This window comes from Pogona vitticeps, chromosome 7 (assembly GCF_051106095.1).
Source record: "Pogona vitticeps strain Pit_001003342236 chromosome 7, PviZW2.1, whole genome shotgun sequence".
NCBI classification, from domain to species: domain Eukaryota; kingdom Metazoa; phylum Chordata; class Lepidosauria; order Squamata; family Agamidae; genus Pogona; species Pogona vitticeps.
Genome location: NC_135789.1, coordinates 13,612,439 through 13,633,424, shown reverse-complemented (window position 1 = coordinate 13,633,424; position 20,986 = coordinate 13,612,439). Strand labels below are relative to the sequence as shown.

The following is a 20,986-nucleotide window of genomic DNA, read 5'->3' as shown; positions in this document are numbered from 1 at the left end:
TTAGGAATGAGGCTACTCATGTACAGAGTAGCAGTCCTGGAATAGTTGCATGTTTTCAAATACAGTACAGTGGTGCCTCGCATAACGTTTTTAATTGGTTCAAAAAAAAAAAACCTTATGCGAAAAAAACTTTATGCGAAACACCATTTCCCATAGAGATGCATTGGAAACCGGTTAATCCGTTCCAATAGGCACGGATTGCCATCCTTAAGCGAAAAAACCCATAGGAAACATCGTTAAACGATACAATGTATCCTCCATTGGAAGGTATTGTAGCTGACTCAGTAGGTTTCAATGGCTTTGCGAAGTCAATTTTTGCAAAATTAAGTGTGTCATAAAAGGGTCAAAAATGGTTTTAAATGCTTGGATTAGCTTCTGCACCCTCTAAAACGGATGCAAAAGTTAATTTGGCTTTGATCTGACTTTTCGTTAATTAATGGTGAATTTTTTTCCCCCAACTTTTGACAGCTGTCAAAATCTGACAGCTCCATTATTTCCTATGGGGGAAGAAAAAATTCACAAAAAATTAATGAAGACTCAGCAACTGTTCTAAATTCTTGGGTTCGTTAGAGGACCCCCTAAGTTGTGTGCAAACCTGATTTGGCTTTGATCTGAACTTTCGTTAATTTTTTGTAAATTGTTTTCTCCCCCATAGGAAAGCATGGAGCTGTCAGATTTTGACAGGTCCATTGGTTCCTATGGGCCAAAAAACAAAAATTCACAAAAAATTAACGAAACGTCAGATCAAAGCCAAATCAGGTTTGCACATGACTTAAGGGGTCCTCTAATGAATCCAAGCATTTAGAACCGTTTTGGACCCTTCTAAGACACTTTTTAAATTGAAAACAAAAAAAACGTTAAGCGAAGCAGGGGACCTAAAACCAAAAACGTTAAGCGAAGCATGGTCCCAAAAACGCTATGCGAAAATCGCCCATAGGGAAAAACGTTATACGAAGCACAATCTGCCTCTGAAAAAATAAACGTTAAGTGAAAAAAACGTTAAACGAAGCAAACGTTAAGCGAGGCACCACTGTATTAGCCAACCCATTGTCAGTAGCTGGCCAGTGTGCCAGCTGCGTTAAGATGTCGATTTTGGTGCAAGCATAGTTATGACATTTTTCCAGGTTCAAAATAGCATTGGGCTAAGCGTTGGCAAGATTGGGTAGCAGAATAAGAGGGCACATGAAAATCCGCTGAATGTGGACCTTTTTCATATCACCGCTTCACAACGGTGTCCAGGGGGGCCGTAGCCCATTTCTTTCTTTGATCCCGTGCAGACAGTGATCCTTTGATGATCCTGATGGTGTCCTGACACCATTGACCGATTGGATTTGGCTGCATGATGGGATCCCGGGGGGGGGGGGTAGGCGAAGCCTCACGTCTACCCTGTATAAAAAGAAGAACAAGAGGGAAGGTCGCCCCTCTAGGCAACACTCTCTGTCTTGCTGCACTGGCAGTTTTATCACTTTTCTGTCTTTCACAGCAAGACTCTCTTCCTCCTCTAACCATGTCGGCTAAATATGAGGGTACTTGGATGGACTGTGATGTATATTTTGATCTATGTTTGCCCCCCAAACTTTCTTACTGACTGGAAATAGGGGACTGGTGGGGCAGTTAAGACATGTTTTATGAGGCTAAAAAAAAAATTCACAAAACATCTGTTTGTCCCCTCTGCTTTCTCTTATTTTCTATCCAGACCACTTGTGCGTGTACTTGCTTTCAGCGCAGCACCGGGTCAAAGAAATTATTTTGCTTTTCTCTAAGGTTTTAAACCTCTGGGTCGGTCAGCAGAACCGTCCACCCACCTAATGAGCGGACTCAGACTATGCATCCCAAAGTTCTCTGGTTCAGTTCTTGGCATTTCCAGTTAAAAATAGAAATACAGTACAAATAAAAATGAGACCCTGGAGACCTGTGCTTGGTCACCGTACACAATGCAGGGTTAGATAAGTTTTTGGAGCTGATATGAGGTAGCTTCCTGTGTACATGCAATTATTCCTGCCTTTCCCCTGATGGGGTGGAAGTGTCTGAGGCCAAGGAACAGTGGCATGACCTAGAGCGTGGAAAGAGTCTGTGGCACTGGCCAGATCCCAGCCTAAGCAAACATCCTGCTTCTTTGCTCAGTTTCTTGTGTTACACCAGCTTCCAATACTGTAAATAAGTCACGCTCGCCCTATCTTATTGATTTAATCAACTTATATATTGTCTACCGTACTTGAAACAATACTTTGAAGTTGTGGTGCACAAAAAGAAAGAAAACATTTAAAAAAAAAAAAAAATAACCACCACCAACCACCAAACTTAACATGAAAACACAAGAACATAAAATAATGATTAATTGAAACCTTAGAAACCAGAAGCTGAAATCTACAGTTCTCTAGCTGAGCAGCCAAATTGTTCAGGCAAGACCTGAGTGAAGAGTTGTATTTTTAACAAGCATTTTAAACATACCACTGTTTCTACCTTGTGAATACTGGGAGTTGGGGGGGGGGAGATGGGATTTTTTTTAAAAAAATTGAAGCCGCTGTGGGAAAAAACTTACTTTTGGATTGCTGCTAGGGTGTATTCTGCTGATTCCAGAACAAACAAGGCCTCCTTGTTTATATAGTGGTTGGAAGATGAGCCAGTCATGCAATGTGGGTGCAAAAAAAAATAGAAGACAAATGTGCTTTCAGGATTGCATGAACAGAAGCAGAGTCTACAAAACCCATGAGGTACTAGTACCCCCTCTATTCGGCATTGGTTAGGCTTCCTCTGGAATCCTGCGTCCAGTCCTGGACACCCCACATGAAGAAGGATTCCTTTAAGAAGGATGTCAACAAACTGGAGCAAATTCAGCAGAGGGCAACAAAGATAATCAGGGGACTGGAAACCAAACCTTAAGGAGGAAAGAACTGGGCATGTTTAGCCTTGAGCAAAGAAGACGGAGGGGAGATTTGGTAGCACTCTTCAAAGACATGAAAGGTAGTCCTACAGGATACAGGCAGGATCTGATGTCCATCCTCCCAGAGTTCAGGACACATCAGAAAATGTATTTTCTTCTGAGTGTAGTGTAATTAGCAGAAGGCCCTTGTGTTTTTGAGTCTGCGGGGGGGGGGGGGAGAAGAAAGCCGCTCTAGATGTGGCAGCTCTTAATCCATGCGGCTCCCGCATCTCCCAGCCGTCCTTCCGATTCAGTGGTGAGCTAGGATTCCTTTTGCTCTGTCGTGTTGTCCCACCCCACCCCATCCACCCTTTATGCTTCATGGTTGGCAACCAGAGGCTTTGCTGCCTCTTTGGTTCTGGGGAGGCAAACCAGCCTTTCGTTCTTACACATGTTGCCGTGTCACCCGATACCTCAATGTGTGAGAACAAGCGGTGGTGCCCACCCACCCACTATCAGCAGTGTTTACCATCACGTTACCTCTCTCTCACCTTCACCATTGACTACGGCTAAGGCTGCACACTAAGTACAGTGTGTGCCCACCTGCTTCAAAGACTTGTTTTCCTGTATGTGCCCACTCCTCCCTCTACAGTATTTGGTGCTGCTGGTTTGCGATCACTTCTTGTTCCGTGATGCGATGGTTGTTTTCTTGGCAATGCGAAGCCTCTCTTTCAGATCCTCCTTCCCTGGAAGCAATTTCAGTGGATCAGCATCGGAGTGAGGGGGCGGAGGGGAGGTGTCTTTAACTATTAGCAAGTGGGGGGGGGAAGAGAGGAGTATTCTGAAATGCTGCTGTATTAACAAGTGTGGGAGGCAGATGGTTGAGGATGGGGACTGCACCGCACCGAGGTTGCTGGGAAGGAGGAGGGCTTTACTGCCATGGTGTGCATCCTTTAAGTGGGAGTCCATCTTGACACCACAGGATTTGCTCTTTAAAGACAGGGAGGCAGGAATTGCTGTGTCTTAAGAGGGCATGAATCCTTCTGAAACTAGTGGACGGAATGAAGACTGCATAGGCGGGTAGTAGGCTACCCTGTTGTTTTCTATCATTCGCCATGATCAGTTTCATTCGCCTTGCTTTATTTACACTTGCCGGTTCAGAATCCACGGGCACCCTGAAGCCTGCTGCCGAGGTGACCAGCCTAATCGCCAAAACAAAGGAGTTGCCGGCAGATCAGAAGATGGCTTGCCGGCTGCAAGAAAATACTATCAGCAGCGTGTGACTTCCGCTGCGAAGCACCAGTTTGAGCTGCTCTGGAAACGAGTGCCTCTTGCCTTCTCAGCCCAGTTGCTTATATGACAATTAGCCATAAACCTGGGAAATAAGGCAGTGCCTGCCTGACGAGGTCCCAGTTAAATTGAGGAGGACAGATGCGAAGGGAAGAGGAAAATAAACACTGCTGGGTTGGTTGATCTCTTCCTTGCCATGAAGGTCATTCCTGGGAGACAGGGCGTTATGTACAGTCTCTGACCAGTGGCTTGGTTTTCTGCCCAGTGTCAGAGGCGCTTCTGCTCTGCAGGGCGACCGTCCACTTTGTCTAAGTCCTTCAAAGCCTTACAACACCTCCAATGGTCTCCTAATGCCCTCACCACAGCTTTAGCGGGTATGCCAATTTTATTAATTCCCATTCTGCAGATCTGAGTCTGGAGGCAGAGAGGTTATGGAGCACCCTTGGGAGCAAGGTTTCCCAGCAAGGCTGAAATGGAGAAATAACATAAATATGATCGGCCATTCCATCAAAATTTAAGTAATTTTGGGTTTATTACACTACTTTGTCTCACATTTCATCTAATATCTCAGAGATAATTCTTTAAAGGTCCTTGATCCCTGGTTGACCATTCTGGCAAGAACGGCTTTTAGGTTGTGAGTATTTTAATGGTTTATACCAATTTTTCAACCAAGCTCCAAATTTTGTAGAGCCTGTTTTCAATATATGCATGTAACAGTTAATTGTGTAAGGCTACTACTCTTATTAGCACTGTCTCATGTGGAAAGCTCTTGCTGTTCCCAGATTTCCATAGCCCATTCATTTTCACATTGTTTTATTCTCTTTCCGTAATGTTATGTCCTGCTTTATGGCCCGATTGTGAGTCAGTTACAAAACCATTCAGAATTACTCAACCGAAGGCTGGGGGAAATAGCATCTCTTTGCCTCGATTTTATAATGTTCCACGTTGTAGCAACATAAAAGCAATTACTTCACCCACAATGATCTAGATCCAGAGAAACCTTATGAACACTGAGAGAGCAAGTCATGTGACTCAGTATGCGACCGGTGATGTCTACAGAGATTTCTTAACTTAGGGCAGTTTGTGTCTAAAAGTACCGTTATCATAACAGCACAACACCATATAAGCCCTTATGTGCCCATGATCTGGTGGCTGTGTTCACACAGCACAGCAATTCTTAACTGTTAGAGTGGTACGACGACGGGACCCATGACCTTGGGAGGTGGTGAGCGCTCCAACGCTGGAGAAAATTGGAGAGTTATGCCTCCCATCTGCTTGGATTTGGACTCCTGCCTTGAGCGGGGTGGTGGTGGTGGTGGTGGTGGTGGAGGACTGGATGGCCTTACAAGCCCCTTCCAACTCCAGGATTTTGTGACTCAATTCTGCACCCAGAATGCGTTTAGGTGGGCTGCTTGTCTGATCACTCCCGCCCTTCTTCTGCATCCAGTAACAGCGAGACAAACCATGGATTTTCCACCTGTGGTTTGCCCGCTTTTTATGTGTGCCTAAGAATTTCTGCTTGTTCCCCTTAGATAAGGCAAAGTCAATTAACGTGCATTTCCCACAAGTGAGGTTGGGTCTTTTTCCACTTCCTTAATCACTGTCAAATCTTCTCTCTCTTTCAAGGTTGCTTTAAGCCATTTACATTAAAGGAGAGGCACTTAATTTTAAGCATTTTAGATTGATTAGATTAGAGATACTATTGGGATGATTTTAACAAACCAGTTCCTTAGCATTGGAGACTCCTAGAATCAGGGAGTTGGAAGGAGCCTCATAAGGCCCCTCGAGTTCAACCCCCTGCTCAATCCAGGAACCCAAATCCAGGCCGATCTGATTCTCCTTTTAATGTGGTCAAGAAGCTGAAAAGGGGCTCCCCATTTTTACCTCATCTTGTTCACAGGTGGCTGCATTGCCATCTTAGATTGCCAGAAGCTGCCTCGACCCTAGAAGTATTTATGGAGTCACTTAAAAGCCTTTTCTGTCTAGTTTTGTCTGCTTTTGGGAGAAGGGAGTTATTTCCTTCTCTCTTTTGGCAAGCCTGTGTGTAAGAGGAGAGCACAAAAACCTCTTTCAGTCCCCTCTATAACAGGACGTATCTTTTCCCTCCCTAAGCTCTAACCTGCCTCTGTTTCCCGGTAGTTTCAAAACCATTGCACATTTTCTGGGCTGTCTGTCATGAGCAGTGCTTTTAAGCTTGCCAGTGTGTGCTCTTTCTGCTGAACTGTATGGAGCCCTTTCATCTCATTTTCGTGGAATTGGCTTCCCATAGCTCGACTGCAGTAACCTTCTCAGCATCTTGAGAAACGATCATCTTGGGGGAAGCTGATTAAATCTTGTGGGTTGGGGGCTCCCCCCCACTCCATTCAGCGTCCCAAGAGGTTTCTGGGAGTTGTTGTTCCAAGATGATGTAGGGATCCAAAATGGGGAACCTCTGGGCTTGAGACTTGAACACAGCTGGCTCCGTGTCACGCTCTGGCACTCTTTCTCTTTCTCATTTCTCCCCCTTGCTTCGCAGAAAGGACCCTGAAAGAAGGTGCTGAGAGTCACAGGCATGTGGGGAGCATGGGGGGAGAAGAAGATGGCCTTGCTCAGGGCTCACCTTACATCCATATGCTGGGAATAATTGGTTTTGCTTGGTGGGTGTCCTGCCTCTTACTGACCATCGTGTGCTAAAAGCATAACAGACGAACCTTCTTGCTCTGATCCATCTTTTCTCTTGCCTGCTGTTTTCTGAGCTGCTTCCCCACGGACAATCCACTCCATGGAAGACCACAGACAGCGCTTCCTGGCCTTCTTCTTTCTTTCTTTCTTTCTTTCTTTCTTTCTTGCTTGCTTGCTTGCTTGCTTGCTTCTCTTCTCATTTAGAAGTCGCCTTAATGACTAATCCATGAAAAGTTATTTCCTTGTTTAAAACACGCACGCACGCACGCACGCACACACACACACACACACACACACACACACACACACACACACACACGATCCCCAGAGAAACCTTTGAATCCCATGTAGACCACTTCAGGCCAAGGGCTCGGTGCTGCTTATTTATGGGCGCCACTTGCCAGATTGTTTTAAACGGTGGCAACGGCTTCCAGACGGTGCTTGGCTGTTTTGTTAAAACAGGGTGCCTCTGCCACTTAAGTCTCTCGGTCGCGAGGAATAAACAAACCCAGTTAGCAGCTTCTCCCTGGCCCAGCTGCTGAGTGAATGACACTGTCTTGCAAGTTGTGAAAAAATATATATCTTTACATCCTTGGAAAGAAGTTGCAAAACCAAGTCTTCATAAATCCAAGTAATTGTAAGGTCTTGTTAAAAAAAAGAAGAAGAGAGGCCGTTGTGTGCTCATCAAGAGCCTGGGTCTCTTGCTATGTGCTGTCATGTTGCCTCCAACTTAGAGTGTGACCCCCATGAATGACTGACTTCCAAAATGTCTCCTTCTCCACAGCCCTGCTCAGCACTTGCAAACACAAAAGTCGTGGCTTCCTTTGGGGGACTCCGCCCTCCTTCCATGCGGTCTCCCTCTTTTGCTGCCTTCCACCTTTCCAGCCTTGTGATATTTTCCATAGAATCTTGCCTTGTCATGATGTACCCAAAGTAGAACAGCCTCTGTTTTATCACTTCTGCTTCCAGAGATAGTTCGGGCTTGATTTGATCTAGGACCCGCATGTTCTTCTTCCTGGCCACCCGAGGGCATTTGCAAAGCTTTCCTCCAGCACCAACTTTCGAATGAATCTCTGATTTTCCTGTCGGCTTTCTTTGCTATCCAGCTTTCACACCTGTAAACATGGTGGTTGAGAATACAAGAGTGTGGATGGTCTTGGTCTTGGTCTCCATTGAGGCACATCCTTAAACTTGATCTTTTCTAATTCCTTCATTGCCCTTCCGAATCTCGGTTTTCTTCTGACATCTACGACTCTGTTTGGGTTGACTGGAAAAAAAATCTCTTAACGATTTTAATGATTTCTTCATTGTCAACATTAAAGTTGTAGAGTTCTTCAGTCCTCACTATTTTTTTGTCTCCAAACTCCTTTGGGTCATTTGACGTCATTGCTACTTTCTGCCAGTAAGATGGTGTCTTACTGATAGTCGGTTAGTTTTTAAAAAAAATTCAGTTACAGATAGGACCAATGAGAGCAGTGTACGGTGGTTTTTTGGATCCCTCACTGATACATCAGCTAAGACTTAGACCAAAATAAAGCCCTTCCTCATTACTTCTTATGAGCTGAACCTCATGCTTCTCTTAATTCAGCCTAAGATTACATCATATTTTTCTAGCAGCTGCATTTTATTGCTGTCTTTTATTCAGCTTCTGATCCAGTAAGATAACTAGATCCTATTCAGAGCCCGCCTTCCTGTATTTTTATCCTGCCCATTTCATGGTAAGGCACTGCAAGCATTTTACAAAAGTCCAAGATATACCCACAACATTCAACCCAAAATGATACATAAGAATAACAATAACACACCAACTGTAAACATAGTCTAATAGAACATAATCAACTCTCCCCTATGGAGACAGCTAGATCAATTAAAATTAAAGTCATTTATGGTTAAATCAAGTCTCCCCTTTTGTGTTTGTGCCTTTTATTTTTCAGCATCAGAACTCAGTGCATTGGTATCCGATGAATTTCATCTTGCTAGTTTCAGGGGTGCGTCCTGGCTGGTCGAGAGACATTGTTGAATCCTGATTCTGTAACCCTACTCAGCTTTATCTTATTTGTAAGAGGCTATTCCTCTGTGCCCTCATGCACATCAATTTATAAAAATGTTGGAATAACACATGGCCCTGCAATAGAGACGTTTAACCAATTTTTACTTTGTATTATCTTTCGACTTTTATTTATTTTTATTTTATTTCTATACTGTGCCATCTAGTGGCATTGCCCTTGACATATAGGTGTGTTGCATTTGCCCAGCCAGCTGCTCCCTGCTCAAGTCAGCAACCGAGATCCAAGCAGATCCGATAGATAGACGGTTGTCCAATTGCCTCTGGAAGGTCTCTAGCGTTGGAGCGCTTACCACGTTCTGAAGTCGTGGGGTCCCATCGTCGTACTGCTCTAACAGTTAAGAAGTTTTTTTTCTTGATATCGAGCCTCCGTCTGGTTTCCTGTCCCTTGAGCCTATTCTGATGTGCCTTGCAGTCTGGGAAGATCGAGGATGGATCCTGCCCCTCCTCTGTAAGACTCCCTTTCAAGTCTTTGAAGAGTGAAACCAAGTCCTTCTGCCACGGAACCTGCACTCTCCATGTCCCAAGTTGCCACAGAGCTTCGTTTGTGGGAGATAAGACTGGACCAGAATAGGAGCTCTGTGTGTGTCTTGCACACTTCAGCTGATCCGGGCCTTAGTTGTCTTTTTACACTCTGTGCAGCCTTAGACTACTGTGTTGTGTTCATCCTTGTTAATACCTTCCTCCTTTCCTTTCCTGTCCCTGTCCCCTTTATGCCTTAGCCCATCAGAGCATTCTCTTAGATATTTTCCATTTTTAAGAAAGATCTTTGCCTGGAGCAGAATACCTAGCTGGGTAGAAAACAGGCAGAAATCTTTTTACATTTTACAGATGGGGTGGCGGGGGGGGGGGGAGCTACTAGCAAGAATATACTTTCCTAAATTGCCATTAATTCTCTCCTTCAGCCAGCACAACCCTAATCTATGTTCATCTGCATCTATCAGGGGCTGTTCTCTGGGGTGCATGTGGGGACCACGGGTGTTCACACCTTCCAGCACTCAGAGTTTTAAAAGGTACTCATTCTCTGTTATGTATAAGCCATTAGTTTGAAGTTGTCGGTATCATGTCTCTGATTGCAAAAGTAATTTGTCGGCGCTTTGTCTTAATGAACTGGTTCATTGTCATTACCAAAGGAAGAGTTGTCTGGTTCCTATTCGCAGCTGTTTCAGATATTGTACCTTTTAAATATTTATTTTTAAAAAGGGGAAAGGAAAAAAACAAAACAAAGAACAGGGGCTGGACTTAATGATCTATACAGGATCCCTCCCAGCTCTGCAGTTCTAAGATCTCACTTGCCACTTAGGTTTGACAAGTGAACGGTGTAAACGTGGCACAAACAAACAAACAAAAAAACCACAGCTGCCAAAGGGTCCCTAAAAATGCTTCAGATGCTCTTTTAAATTTATTTTTGAGAGTAACTCGCTGTTGGTCATGACTTAGTAACCGGGCTGGGAATTCGAGTCACAGGACTTAAGTCTCACTGACAACTGGACTCAATTTTCCCCCTTTCTTTCAGTGCCTCGGATTTAATGTGCAACTCAGAACGCACCCACCCCTTCTCTATTTTTCTGGGGAGAAAGGCTTATTTTTAGTAGGGATTCAAATTTCGGGACTTGGTACCAAAGAACTTGAACCCAAAGATGTGTCAACATCCCTGCTTAGTAACTTAGATATTGTTATACTGGTACAATAACTTTGTAACTAACTACTAGTTATATAACTTCCTCCTGCACAGTAGCTAGTTACTCCCATGCTTTGCCAGATTCCACTTGAGGTTTGAAGTGGGTCAACAGACTCTGCCATTTCTAACTCGGATTGTAAAGGGAACATTTTTGATAACACTTGCCTGAAACTCAGAAATATTTCCAGCTTTTGTGCAGGCAGCCTGAAAGTGGTGTCGGCCGTGTGGGTGATGGAAATTCAGCTTTAAGTGCTGGTGAATCTCCGCCAGAGAGGTGTGTGTGTGTGTCTAGATGCAATTGTCTGTAATGCTAGGGAAGAACAAAATGTACTTTTAACTGTATGTAAATCAAGAGTGTGGCAGGACTTACATCATTGCAGAGTGTGCAGTTAAGTTATGGGATGCTCTGTGTGTGTGTGTGTGTGTGTGTGTGTGTGTGTGTGTGTGTGTGTGTGTGTGTGTGTGTGTGTGTGTGTGTTGAGAGGGGGTTGCGCAGAGCCGTAGCGTGAATCTCAGTGGCCCCATGCATCAACATCCAGAGTTCTTTTGGAAATGGCCTAGAAACGGCAGTAGTAAAGGTCATCTTTTTATGGGTGTGCTGGCTGCTTTCTCTTTGATTGTATTTACTGGTACATGCACCCGCCCTTGTATTCCATCTCCCTCCCAGACAAGTCCTTGTAAACTTCTTAATTGTCAGAGCAGTACGACAATGAGACTCATGACCTCGGGGTGCTGGCGAGCGCTCCAGCGCTGGGGTCCTTCAAGAGAAAACTGGACCACCCTCTGTCTGAGTCGCTTGGATTGGGATTCTTGCCTTGAGGGGGGGGGGCTGGGCTCGATGGCCTTATGGGTCCCTCTTCTAACTCCATTATTTTAAATGAACATGCAAATACAGCGTTAAAAGGGTGGTCCGTTCTGTGCTGTCTGTGGGGCTGAGGGACGGCTTTTTGAGCTGTGTGTGTGTGTTTGAAATCTTTAATCTTTCACACCACGATCTTGGCACTTTTATTTTGTCCATTTGCATGTTCTGTACCCCAGTGATGCGTTTAATTCCCCTTGAAGCAGCTCTTTTTAATCTATCACCCCTGTTACTCTCATGAGAGGGGAACAGCATAATTTAGGGGCAAGACATGGTTGCTAAGCCATTAGAGAAGTGATTTTTAGCACCATTAACCATGTTCATGTTAAAAGTAGGCTGTTGCTGATCTGGAATCAGACCATCATGTGTCCATGTGTCAGAACTGAAATCTAGCAGGCCATCTGTTGTGCCAGATCTGATTCCCCCCCCCCCCCAATCCAACAGGGATCTTTTTCGGCAGCATTCTCAGGGCAGGCTTGTTGCTTTTAAAAATAAATACATGCAAATGTTAAACTATTACTTTGTTAGATTAGACAAACGTCTTAAGTCAGTGTCCCATCTCCTTTCTGCTGGCTGCTTCTGAAATCTTCCTAGGCAGGGGACAGTACAGTCAGCTAATTTGATCACTTCTGTTCTTGTTTAATGCTTAATATTATACAGTTTCTGTGTATAATGTAATCTCCAAGCTTGTGCAGAACAGTTAAAACAAATGTGAACTTCAGCAGCAGAAAGAATAAATGATGGTTTAAAAAACAACAACAGCACAACAACCGCTACTGATAAAGACGGTCTTAAAAGATGTGTCCTGGCACATTTGGGAAAGCAGAAAAAGTGGGAGTGATCACAGTTTAAGAGTGAAACATGGGCAAGCCATCTCTTTTGACCCCATCATTGGGTTGGCCTCTGCAAGTGAGAATCCTCAAAAAGGATCCCCTGCATATCGTGGGACAGGTTCCTGATGAAGCTGGGAATTCATTGACTGGGCCCTTTAGACATCCAGACACTTCCAGTATCCTGTCCTACATGCAGAAAGGCAGAAGGCCACCACAGATTGCCACTTTCCAGTCCTCCCGAGGTGCCGTTTACTGATTTATGCTTGAACAGAGGTGGGCCAGACATCTTGGTTGTAGCGTCTGAGCTTCGGCGGGTGAGAAACAAACTGTTCTTCCCAGGCTTAGCCAGCTGAATCAAACAGGCAGCCTTAATTCTGTCACACGTGGCTTATTTGGGACACTGAATGTCTTTTTCAGCAAACGGATGTAAAAATCAATTACTCATGAAGGTATAAAGAGTTTCTCTTTTACGGCAGGTTGCTTTTCCTTGGCTAAGAAGGGAGAGAAAAAGCAAGCACCATGTTTAACAAAGCGCACCCCTCACCCCACCCCCAGCAGCCTTGCAAACCTGCCTTGCTCGGCCGTACGTCAAAACGCAAGTCTTTGACAACAAGAATAGCAAACCACCCCCCCCCGGTCCTGTTTGGTGCCAAATGCACACATTGGATTCTTAAAGCTGGCTGTTTAATTGCATTTATTTATTTGCATTCTTTAGTCAAGAGGCTTTGGAAAAAGCCCCAAAATTTCATTCATTCGAGGTGACGCTCAGGTGTTTCTAAGCAGCTTCTGCAGGTCGTTTTCTGGAAACGGAGGCTGGAATGAGGTGCTTATATCTTACGGGCTTGACTTCTTTGTTAGACACTTGTTTCCCTCGCCCCTGTCCGCCTCACAGATGTGATTGATTCTGTAGCTGCAGGGGTGGTTTTCATGCTTGAGGGACTCAGCTGAAGATTTTGCCCTGGTTTTTAGATCAATAAAAATATCAGCACTTCCCACTTTTGCAGCTTCTGGCTCGGCACCTCTCTTTCTCCCCGTGTCTTCTGGTCGATTTCTGGGTAACTTGAGTTAGGTCAGCAAGAGTTTTTGACTCGTCGTGGTTTGACCATATCAGTAACTAAACAATTCTCTTCCTGCTCTAAATTCTAATGCTAAAATGGAAATCCTTGGAGTGGCTGGGGTGGATATTTTTTTCCCTTGTGGAAAGACTGAAACACAAAGCCAGTTTTGGTATTCAGAACAAAATCCAGGGCTCAAAATTGTTTAGCTTAAGGATGAAGAAAGCCCCCCCACTCCAGACCTGTGGCAGCAACTCCCACAGTCATTTTCTAGCGGCTGTGCTGCCCACCATGGGTGAGGGTTGCTGCCCGCTAGTACCTACCTGGGCAGCTGTTTTTGTTCTTCATCCACGGGCTAGTTCTTTTTGTCTTTCGCACCAAGCTCTGGTTGAACCTGGCACTGCTGATAAAAAGGACAGGAGATCCGGAAGTCTTGTGGTTTGCCTGTTTCTTGCTTGATTCCTTTCATAAAATCATAGACTAATGGAGTTGGAGTGGGGGCCTCTGAGATCATCCAGTCCAACCCCCTGCTCAAGGCGGGGATCCAGATCCAAGCAAATCCAACACATGGTGGTCCAGTGTTGAAGGCCTCCAGCATTGGAGGATTCACCACCTCCTGAGGTCTTGGGTTCCATTGTCATACTACTCTTAACAGTTAGGAAGTTTCTGAGCCGAGATTTGCTTTCCACTTGAGCCTGTTGAGACCCTGAAGGGTAAACCAAGCCAGAAGGATTAGCGGTTGAATTTTGCTGGAGGCAAATTAGTGTATATGAAAATATCCGTCGATGTTATTAGGATCCCGGTGGGAAGGAAGACCAGGTCGGAAGAAGCCATACCCCAGACCGCCTCATTGGAGAGATAAAGAGAAGGCCACATCTATGCTCAGAGGCGTCTTCAGCCACTTGGCAAGTGTCTGTGTAGCCGAAGCTTTCTTCCTGTTCCTCACAGGGCTCATGAAGGGACACGCACACACACGCACACACACACACACACACACGGTCGTGGGCGTGCCTTACACACGCCGCGGATCCACGGCACGCTGGGAAGAATGTAAACATTCCCCTTGTTTGCTTTCGGATTTATCTGAGCCAGGCCGGCTTGCGTAACTGTATATTCATTCTGCGGCTAAAAATAACGAACAGGAACAGAAAAAGCTATTTTTATCTCACTCGCAAGTGGGTACCTCCGCTCTCTTTGTTTCTGTGTTTTTAATTTTGGCCACCTTGGCTTCAAGGAAGAGGTGTTTGGTTGAGCCGACAAGGTTACGGACCTGACGGGCTAAGCTGTAGCATAGCGGCTGCGTGACGAATCAAAAGAGCCTTCCGTTTGAATCTTTCGAATACCAAGAAACTTAGTCTGTGGCTTTCTGCAAGCCTAGGATTCTTCTGATCCTCTATCCTTACCGGCAGCACTCAGATAATACTTCTACTGTGCAAGGAGCTTTAAAAGTTCCGTCCTTGCTTTCATGAAGTGGTTGGGACGCTGAAAAGTACTATATCTTACTGCTTTGCTTTAGAAATGTATTTATTTATTTAAAATATTTTCATCCTGCCTTTCTTCTTAAAAAGAACCCGAGATTGGCTTTTCCCAGTGAGACCTTTGTTAGAGTTCTGTTTTGTGGCTTACTGTCTTTATATTTTGCCTTTTTTCTTTCCTTTCTCTAACTGAAAAAAACAAGCCCCAGGGTGATGCCTGTTATTGCACAGGGAATTTTTTATAAGGAATAGGCAGCTGTGTGGTCCGCAAGATTACACAAATACCAGAGTGTGTGATACTGTGTACTGGGCCAACAAAGGGTATCCAGAAAAGTTGGTCAAATATTCATTCATTCATTCATTCATTCATACCCCGCCTATCTGGTCATATTGACCACTCTAAAAGGTAGAATCCACCCTTACAAGTTCTGGATAACTCAGGGTTTTAGGTGTCTTGATTCCCCTATGGTTCCTTTCAGCTCTGTGGTTCTGAGATGGTGGTGGGGTTGGGGGTGGGGGTGGGTGAATGGGTCCATCTCAGAAGGGTTATGTTCTCCAAAAATAGAAAGTGTGTGTGGTCCGCAAGATATTGTTGAACTACAGCTACCATCATCCCTCTACAAGCCCAGGGCTTTTCCATCCCCTGGTACATGATGCACTGAGGGGCCCCCCATGCTCATGGGTCCAAAGGCCCCCCTGGTAGGGGAGAAAGCGAGACGTTGTCCTTCAGCTGCTGTCTTGGCTCCCGTGTTGAGTTTGGAAGCTCGGGTACAAATGCCATAAACCAGGACATATATGTGCCCCCCTCCAACCAAGGATGATTCTGTGGCCTCCAGCCACATCCTATTCTTCGAGGAAAAATAAATGAATTAAGTAGCCACTTCTGGAAGTCTCCAGGAATAGCAAGACCTCTGTGCAGTTTTTAGCACTAAAATTAAAAATACTTTTTTTTATTTTCAAAATCGGAAGTGGACTTCGGCCCTTCTGAGGGTCCCAGCGACAGAAAACTCCCCTGCCGAAGTGAATGAATAAACCCCTGCTATAAATGAATCCTTGGGGGGCCTCTTCTTAAGCTGCTGCCCTTCCCTGTAGTAAAGACGTCTTAAGCAAAAGGAGCTTCAGTAGAAAGAACCATCTGACTCTCTTCTGAAGCAGTAAACCTCGTGTTTGTGGTTGGGTTGGCCCACCAGCTGGCTGGTGAGTTTGCCAGAGGCGTCTGTTCAGTTTTAGGAAACAGGGCAGCCGGTTAGGCAGACTGGGCGGTTTGATCCACAAAAGTGGGGGTTCTTTTCCACCTACAGGGTAGTAGTTGTCCTTTTGATCCCCCCCCCTCAAGAGACACACACACACACTCTCTCTTCAGCACAAAAACACAGTGTGGTAAATCCATGAGAAGTCTGGAGCCTTCTGTTTGCTTTGGGCCGGAGAGCGCCCTGCCGTTGCCTCATTAGGTTCTGGAGCCATGTTGCCAGAGCGAAGCGCCTGCTGGTGGATGAAATCCTTTGGGTCTCCGCTGTTTGTCTTGGTTTCTGCCCTTCTGTATTGATCTCTTCCCCCCTTTTATTTTTGTTTTAACCAAACTGCATTAATAAATTAAAAGCTTTTAAACCCTTTCTACCCCAGCGAGAACTTGGAAAGGAGAGGTATAGTTGAAGTATAAAGAGGTATAGATGCTGGTTTGTGTGTCTTGTAATGAAGATGTTGCTTATTTATTTATATATTTATTTATTTATTGGACTTATATACCGCCCCATAGCGCTACAAGCACTCTCCGGGCGGTTTACAATTTGTAATTATACAGGCTACACATTGCCCCCCCAGCAAGCTGGGTACTCATTTTACCGACCTCGGAAGGATGGAAGGCTGAGTCAACCTTGAGCCGGCTACCTGGGATTTGAACCCCAGGTCGTGAGCACAGTTTTAGCTTGCAGTACAGCGTTTTAACCCCTGCGCCACGAGGCTCTTTATATCAGCTGCGGTGTCTTCCTTGTGCCTACTTTATAATGATCATCATCTTAGAACGGCAGAGCTAGAAGGGACTCTTGAGACCATCCAGTCCAACCCATGTTGGGGAGGCCCAGTGGAGGAATCCAACTCCCAGCTTCTGGCTCCACAGCCACAGACCTCAACCACTCAGCTATCCAGCAGTTACGTGTACTCTTTTTGTTTGGTTTGGTTTTATTTTATTTCAGTATACCCACAGTCTCAGGTGCACTGTGCGATCGTGAGGGGGAAGCCCTCTTGTGAACCAAGGCAGTTTAGGGAGGTAAGGAACTAGTTAAGTTCCCTGCCGAGCATCCCGGCTCCTGATCAGGCTTGATTCTCTGCAAGCACATTCAAGGTTTTGGTTTCTTCCTGCTTTGTTAGAAAAAGTTAGCAGAAGTCTGCATTTATGACTGCAGCCTTATATGACCTCAATGGGCTGCAAATTCTAAAGAAAGAGGGGCATTTTCTTTGCCTTCAGATTATGCTCATGTGTTTCACCAAAGAATCCTTTGTTGGAAGAAGAGAAAATGCTTCTTGGAGCTGTGCTTGCCCTCTGCCTTTTTTTAAAAAAAGAGATGCATATTATAAAAAAAAGATGCATGTCTGTCTGGCCACTTGGAACCTTCCGAGTGAGTCCATTAAAGTTGTTCCTAAGTGATGCATTGAACCGGTCCACCAGTTTTAAGCCTTGCTGTGTCAGCCCTAGAATTGGAAAAGAAAACAGTTTGCTTTTCTAGAAGTAAAAAAATGAAACAGCCAGCAGAAACTTGGCTCAAGCTCACGGTAGTATCCTGAATTTGCCACGTGTGGTGTGAGCGGAGAGTGTCTGCGAAATGAGAGAGCCACTTTCTGGGCTTGAGGTGAGCCCTGCAGCGGCTTTTTGCAAGGTGGTAGTGCAGCTCCCCAGAATCTTCCTGTCGCATCCTGCATTGCGGGGGGGGGGGGGGTGTTTCTCTTCAAAGTGATTCTTGCCCTGCCTTCGTCACTGGTTTCTTGCACTCCTCATAATAATAACTAAGATCGCCAGGGCTGGTCCAGTCCCTCTCAAGAAGCCCAGTGGAGGAATTGAACTGCCAACCTCTGCCTCCTCATCCAGAGATGGCAACCCATAAGCTCCCATCAGTTCTCTCCCATTCCTGTTTGACTTCATTGGTCTGGATAAAAGCAACCCAGTAAAGTATCAGGGGAATTTTGACCCTAATAGTCCACCCTTAGAGGGCACCAGGTCACCGGGAGGTGGGTCCCATTTGGGGCAAGTGCTCTTCACATTCATTTTCATGATCAATTGGTGGACGTCTGCTTCCTGGGATCCTGTATTTGTCAGGTGTTTGTTTTCTTCCTAAAGTAGAAAACTATTTTATCGGCTGCTATTCTGTGGGGAGAGGTCAGCCGCTTGAATGAGAAGTACTCCGTTGCCTGTGGAGGTTCTCCATGTGAATTGGCACTCTGGATCTGCGGGGTTTCTACATGCATGTAGAGTCTCAGCCGGTGGTCGAGGTTCCCGGTTTGAGGCTGTGACTTTTGTGTGTTAAGTCAGGCTCCCTGGATGTAGCAAGAGACGAAGGGGGTGTGTCATATGGTCATCTGCCTCATGTGTTTAATTGACTCGTGAAGAGGACGCGTCTATTTCCTCTTCTGTCATCCCTTTTCTCAGCGTGGGATCTCAGCAGCGAGGTTCATTCTCTCCTCCTCCTTTGTTTTACCAGTTACAGCTACAGAAAAACCAGTATTTGCAGTTGGGGCAAAGCCGTGGCCAGTACTATGGAGGGTCCCTGCCAAACGTCAATCAGATCGGCAGCAGCGCCATGGACCTGCCCTTCCAGGTAAAGCTCGGCCCTGCCTGCTTTGCTCTCCGGCTTTTTAAAACACACACACACAAATCAAGTTCCTGCTTCTGCAGCACGAGGAGCCAGATATGTCCGCGTTAAGGGATGGGGGATGAAGTGGGAAAACCATCTGTGATGGTTAATGGTTAGCACTTGGAAGATCAAACAGTTTGGGGTTCGGGCCCATCTTTGAGCTCCCCACCCCCCGCCCCACCAGTTGCCTGGCTTACCTGATGTCATTGACTTGGCCTCCACTCTGCACATGTGCCCACTGGCCAGCTGGCTGCCAGGGAAGTCCAGCGATGGCTGCCGTGGTGGCAGAGAGCCCAGGCAATGGGGTGGGTGGGTGTGTATGCGGGGGGGCAGAGATATGCCCGAGTCACCATGAAGCACAAGCCTAGTTGCTGCCTCAGAGCATGGCACGCAGGGAGGAGGCAGAGGGCGTGGCGACTCGGTGACAGGAGGTGGCTGGGCAATGGAAAGGGGGGTGGGTGGGCCATCCCATTTTCCCTGAAGTGAAGCGACAAGCAGAAAAAAGTTCACCATTTCGTTTTGCTTCTGCAAATCGGAGTCCCCGAACCGGGTCATGAACTGAACTGTGAACCAACCTGATTTTTCGTTTTTTTCTGGTTTGCCGTTTGGCTCTCGTCGGTATGCAGGCACACCTGTGTGAGAAGCAAGAAAAATAAAATTCCACACACACATGCCCACACACACTCTTAGCCTGGCCGTGATTTCCCCCAAGGTTGAGCTTGGTCTTCTCTATCAAGCCTCTGCCTTTTGGTTCTCATTCACCCCAAGAAACAGCGGAAAGAGGGCGCCCCGCATTTCAAACACCCTCTTCTTTTTCTCTTTTTCTCCAGACTCCATTTCAGTCGTCCGGGTTGGACACCAGCCGGACGACTCGGCACCACGGGCTGGTGGACAGGGTGTACCGTGACCGAAACCGCCTCGGCTCGCCACACCGACGCCCCCTCTCCGTGGATAAGCACGGCAGACAGATATCCTTTTTGGCATGGTGTCTGGCTGGGAGAAGCATCTGGTGGCTGGGTTAGGCAGGTGGAAGGTGGGGATCTCCGGGTCGGTCTCCAGAGCGTTGACGGCAAGTGGTTCTGCCCGTCAGTGGTTGAACAGTAGCCACAACGGCCTCCAAAACTTTTTTTTCTCCCCTCCCCGCCTTGCAAACTAGCATGCTGAAGTCAAGAACGCCTTAGGGGAAAGAGGCTTGTGAGTGAAACAGGTTGCGCGTGGGCTCCAGGCCTGGTCTTGAGAATAAAATTCTTGGCTTTGATGAGCACGTCCTCAGAAGACACTTAGTTCAGCAGTTCTTCCGCCAGTTTTTTTGCGCTTGGCTGCAGTCGGGAGACCTCATGGCAGTCGTCAGCAGAGAGAATAGATCCCACAGGCCGAAACTGTCCAAGACCGGCTGGGTCGGTTGCCCCTAACCTCGTGCTCTGCAGATGTATAATAGACCACTGCTCCCGGCGTCCCCACTTAGCCTGCTAGCAGGGAGTCATGGGAACTAGAGTTCCTAGAAAGGACCCCCGTGGGGAAAAACTGGCTTAGTTTCTGGTTTGTGTAATGATTTATCTGATGCAGATCTTGGCTTTCTCCAAGCGCTTGGGAGTCGAGTTGAGTTCATTATTATTATTATGATGGTCCGTGAGGACTGAAAGACATTAAACATCACGCAGATTGGATTTATGAGGCAGCCACCACACTGAAAGACTACAGAACAGAGCCAGCATGGGGGCAGAGAGATCACCTGTGTCTCCAGGCATCAGAGCTTGTAATTTGGAGGGGGGCCTGTTTGTGATGGGGTCGTGGTGAGAAATGAGAAGCAGGCTGGCCCTTGAGGGGAGGGTACTCCTTATCAGAAAGCAGTGTCTGCTGTCCTTGAGCAGCACCTGGCAGAGGCTCAGCCAGCTGCCTCGTGGTCCGAAGCAGGACCATGGCTAAGGAGAGCTGCCTTCTCACTCTCCAGTCACACGTGGAAGAGCCCGGCTCCTCTCCCCTCCAACCTCGGGAGACTCTGTGGACGTGTGTGGTTTTCCTTGGCCTTTTGCCCACCTCTTCGGTCTTTGGAGGTCGCTCCTCTTGCAAAGCGGGGTTGCGGCTTCACGCCTTGAACGAGAGGATCTGAGGCAGGAGGAGATAAACCATTGCCTGCGAGAAAAGGCTGCTGTTTCCCGCCTTTGTGGGCCTTTTTGTGGCTGGGGATTCTGGGGATTGAAACAAAGGCTTGCCATCCACGATCTAAAGTTTCTCACCGGCATCCTCATGCAAGAGAAAAAGGATAAGTTGCAGAAGGTATCCAATCTGGGCCCGATTCCTCTGGCAATTTTGTCTCCGCGGTTTTGTTTCCTGGGGGAAAATAACGTGTTTCTTCCTT

The 20,986-nt window shown here is 46.3% G+C and overlaps 1 protein-coding gene across 2 annotated transcripts in view; it reads left to right on the top strand.

Annotated features, from left to right (window-relative positions):
• CRTC1 (CREB regulated transcription coactivator 1) overlaps positions 1–20,986 on the top strand; it is a 49,807-nt gene that overhangs the window by 9,686 nt on the left and 19,135 nt on the right. For both annotated transcript variants that reach the window (XM_072977945.2, XM_072977944.2), the window contains exons 2-3: positions 18,475–18,591; positions 19,458–19,595. In XM_072977945.2, coding sequence (XP_072834046.2) covers positions 18,475–18,591; positions 19,458–19,595 — 255 coding nt within the window. The remainder of the gene's footprint in view (positions 1–18,474; positions 18,592–19,457; positions 19,596–20,986) is intronic.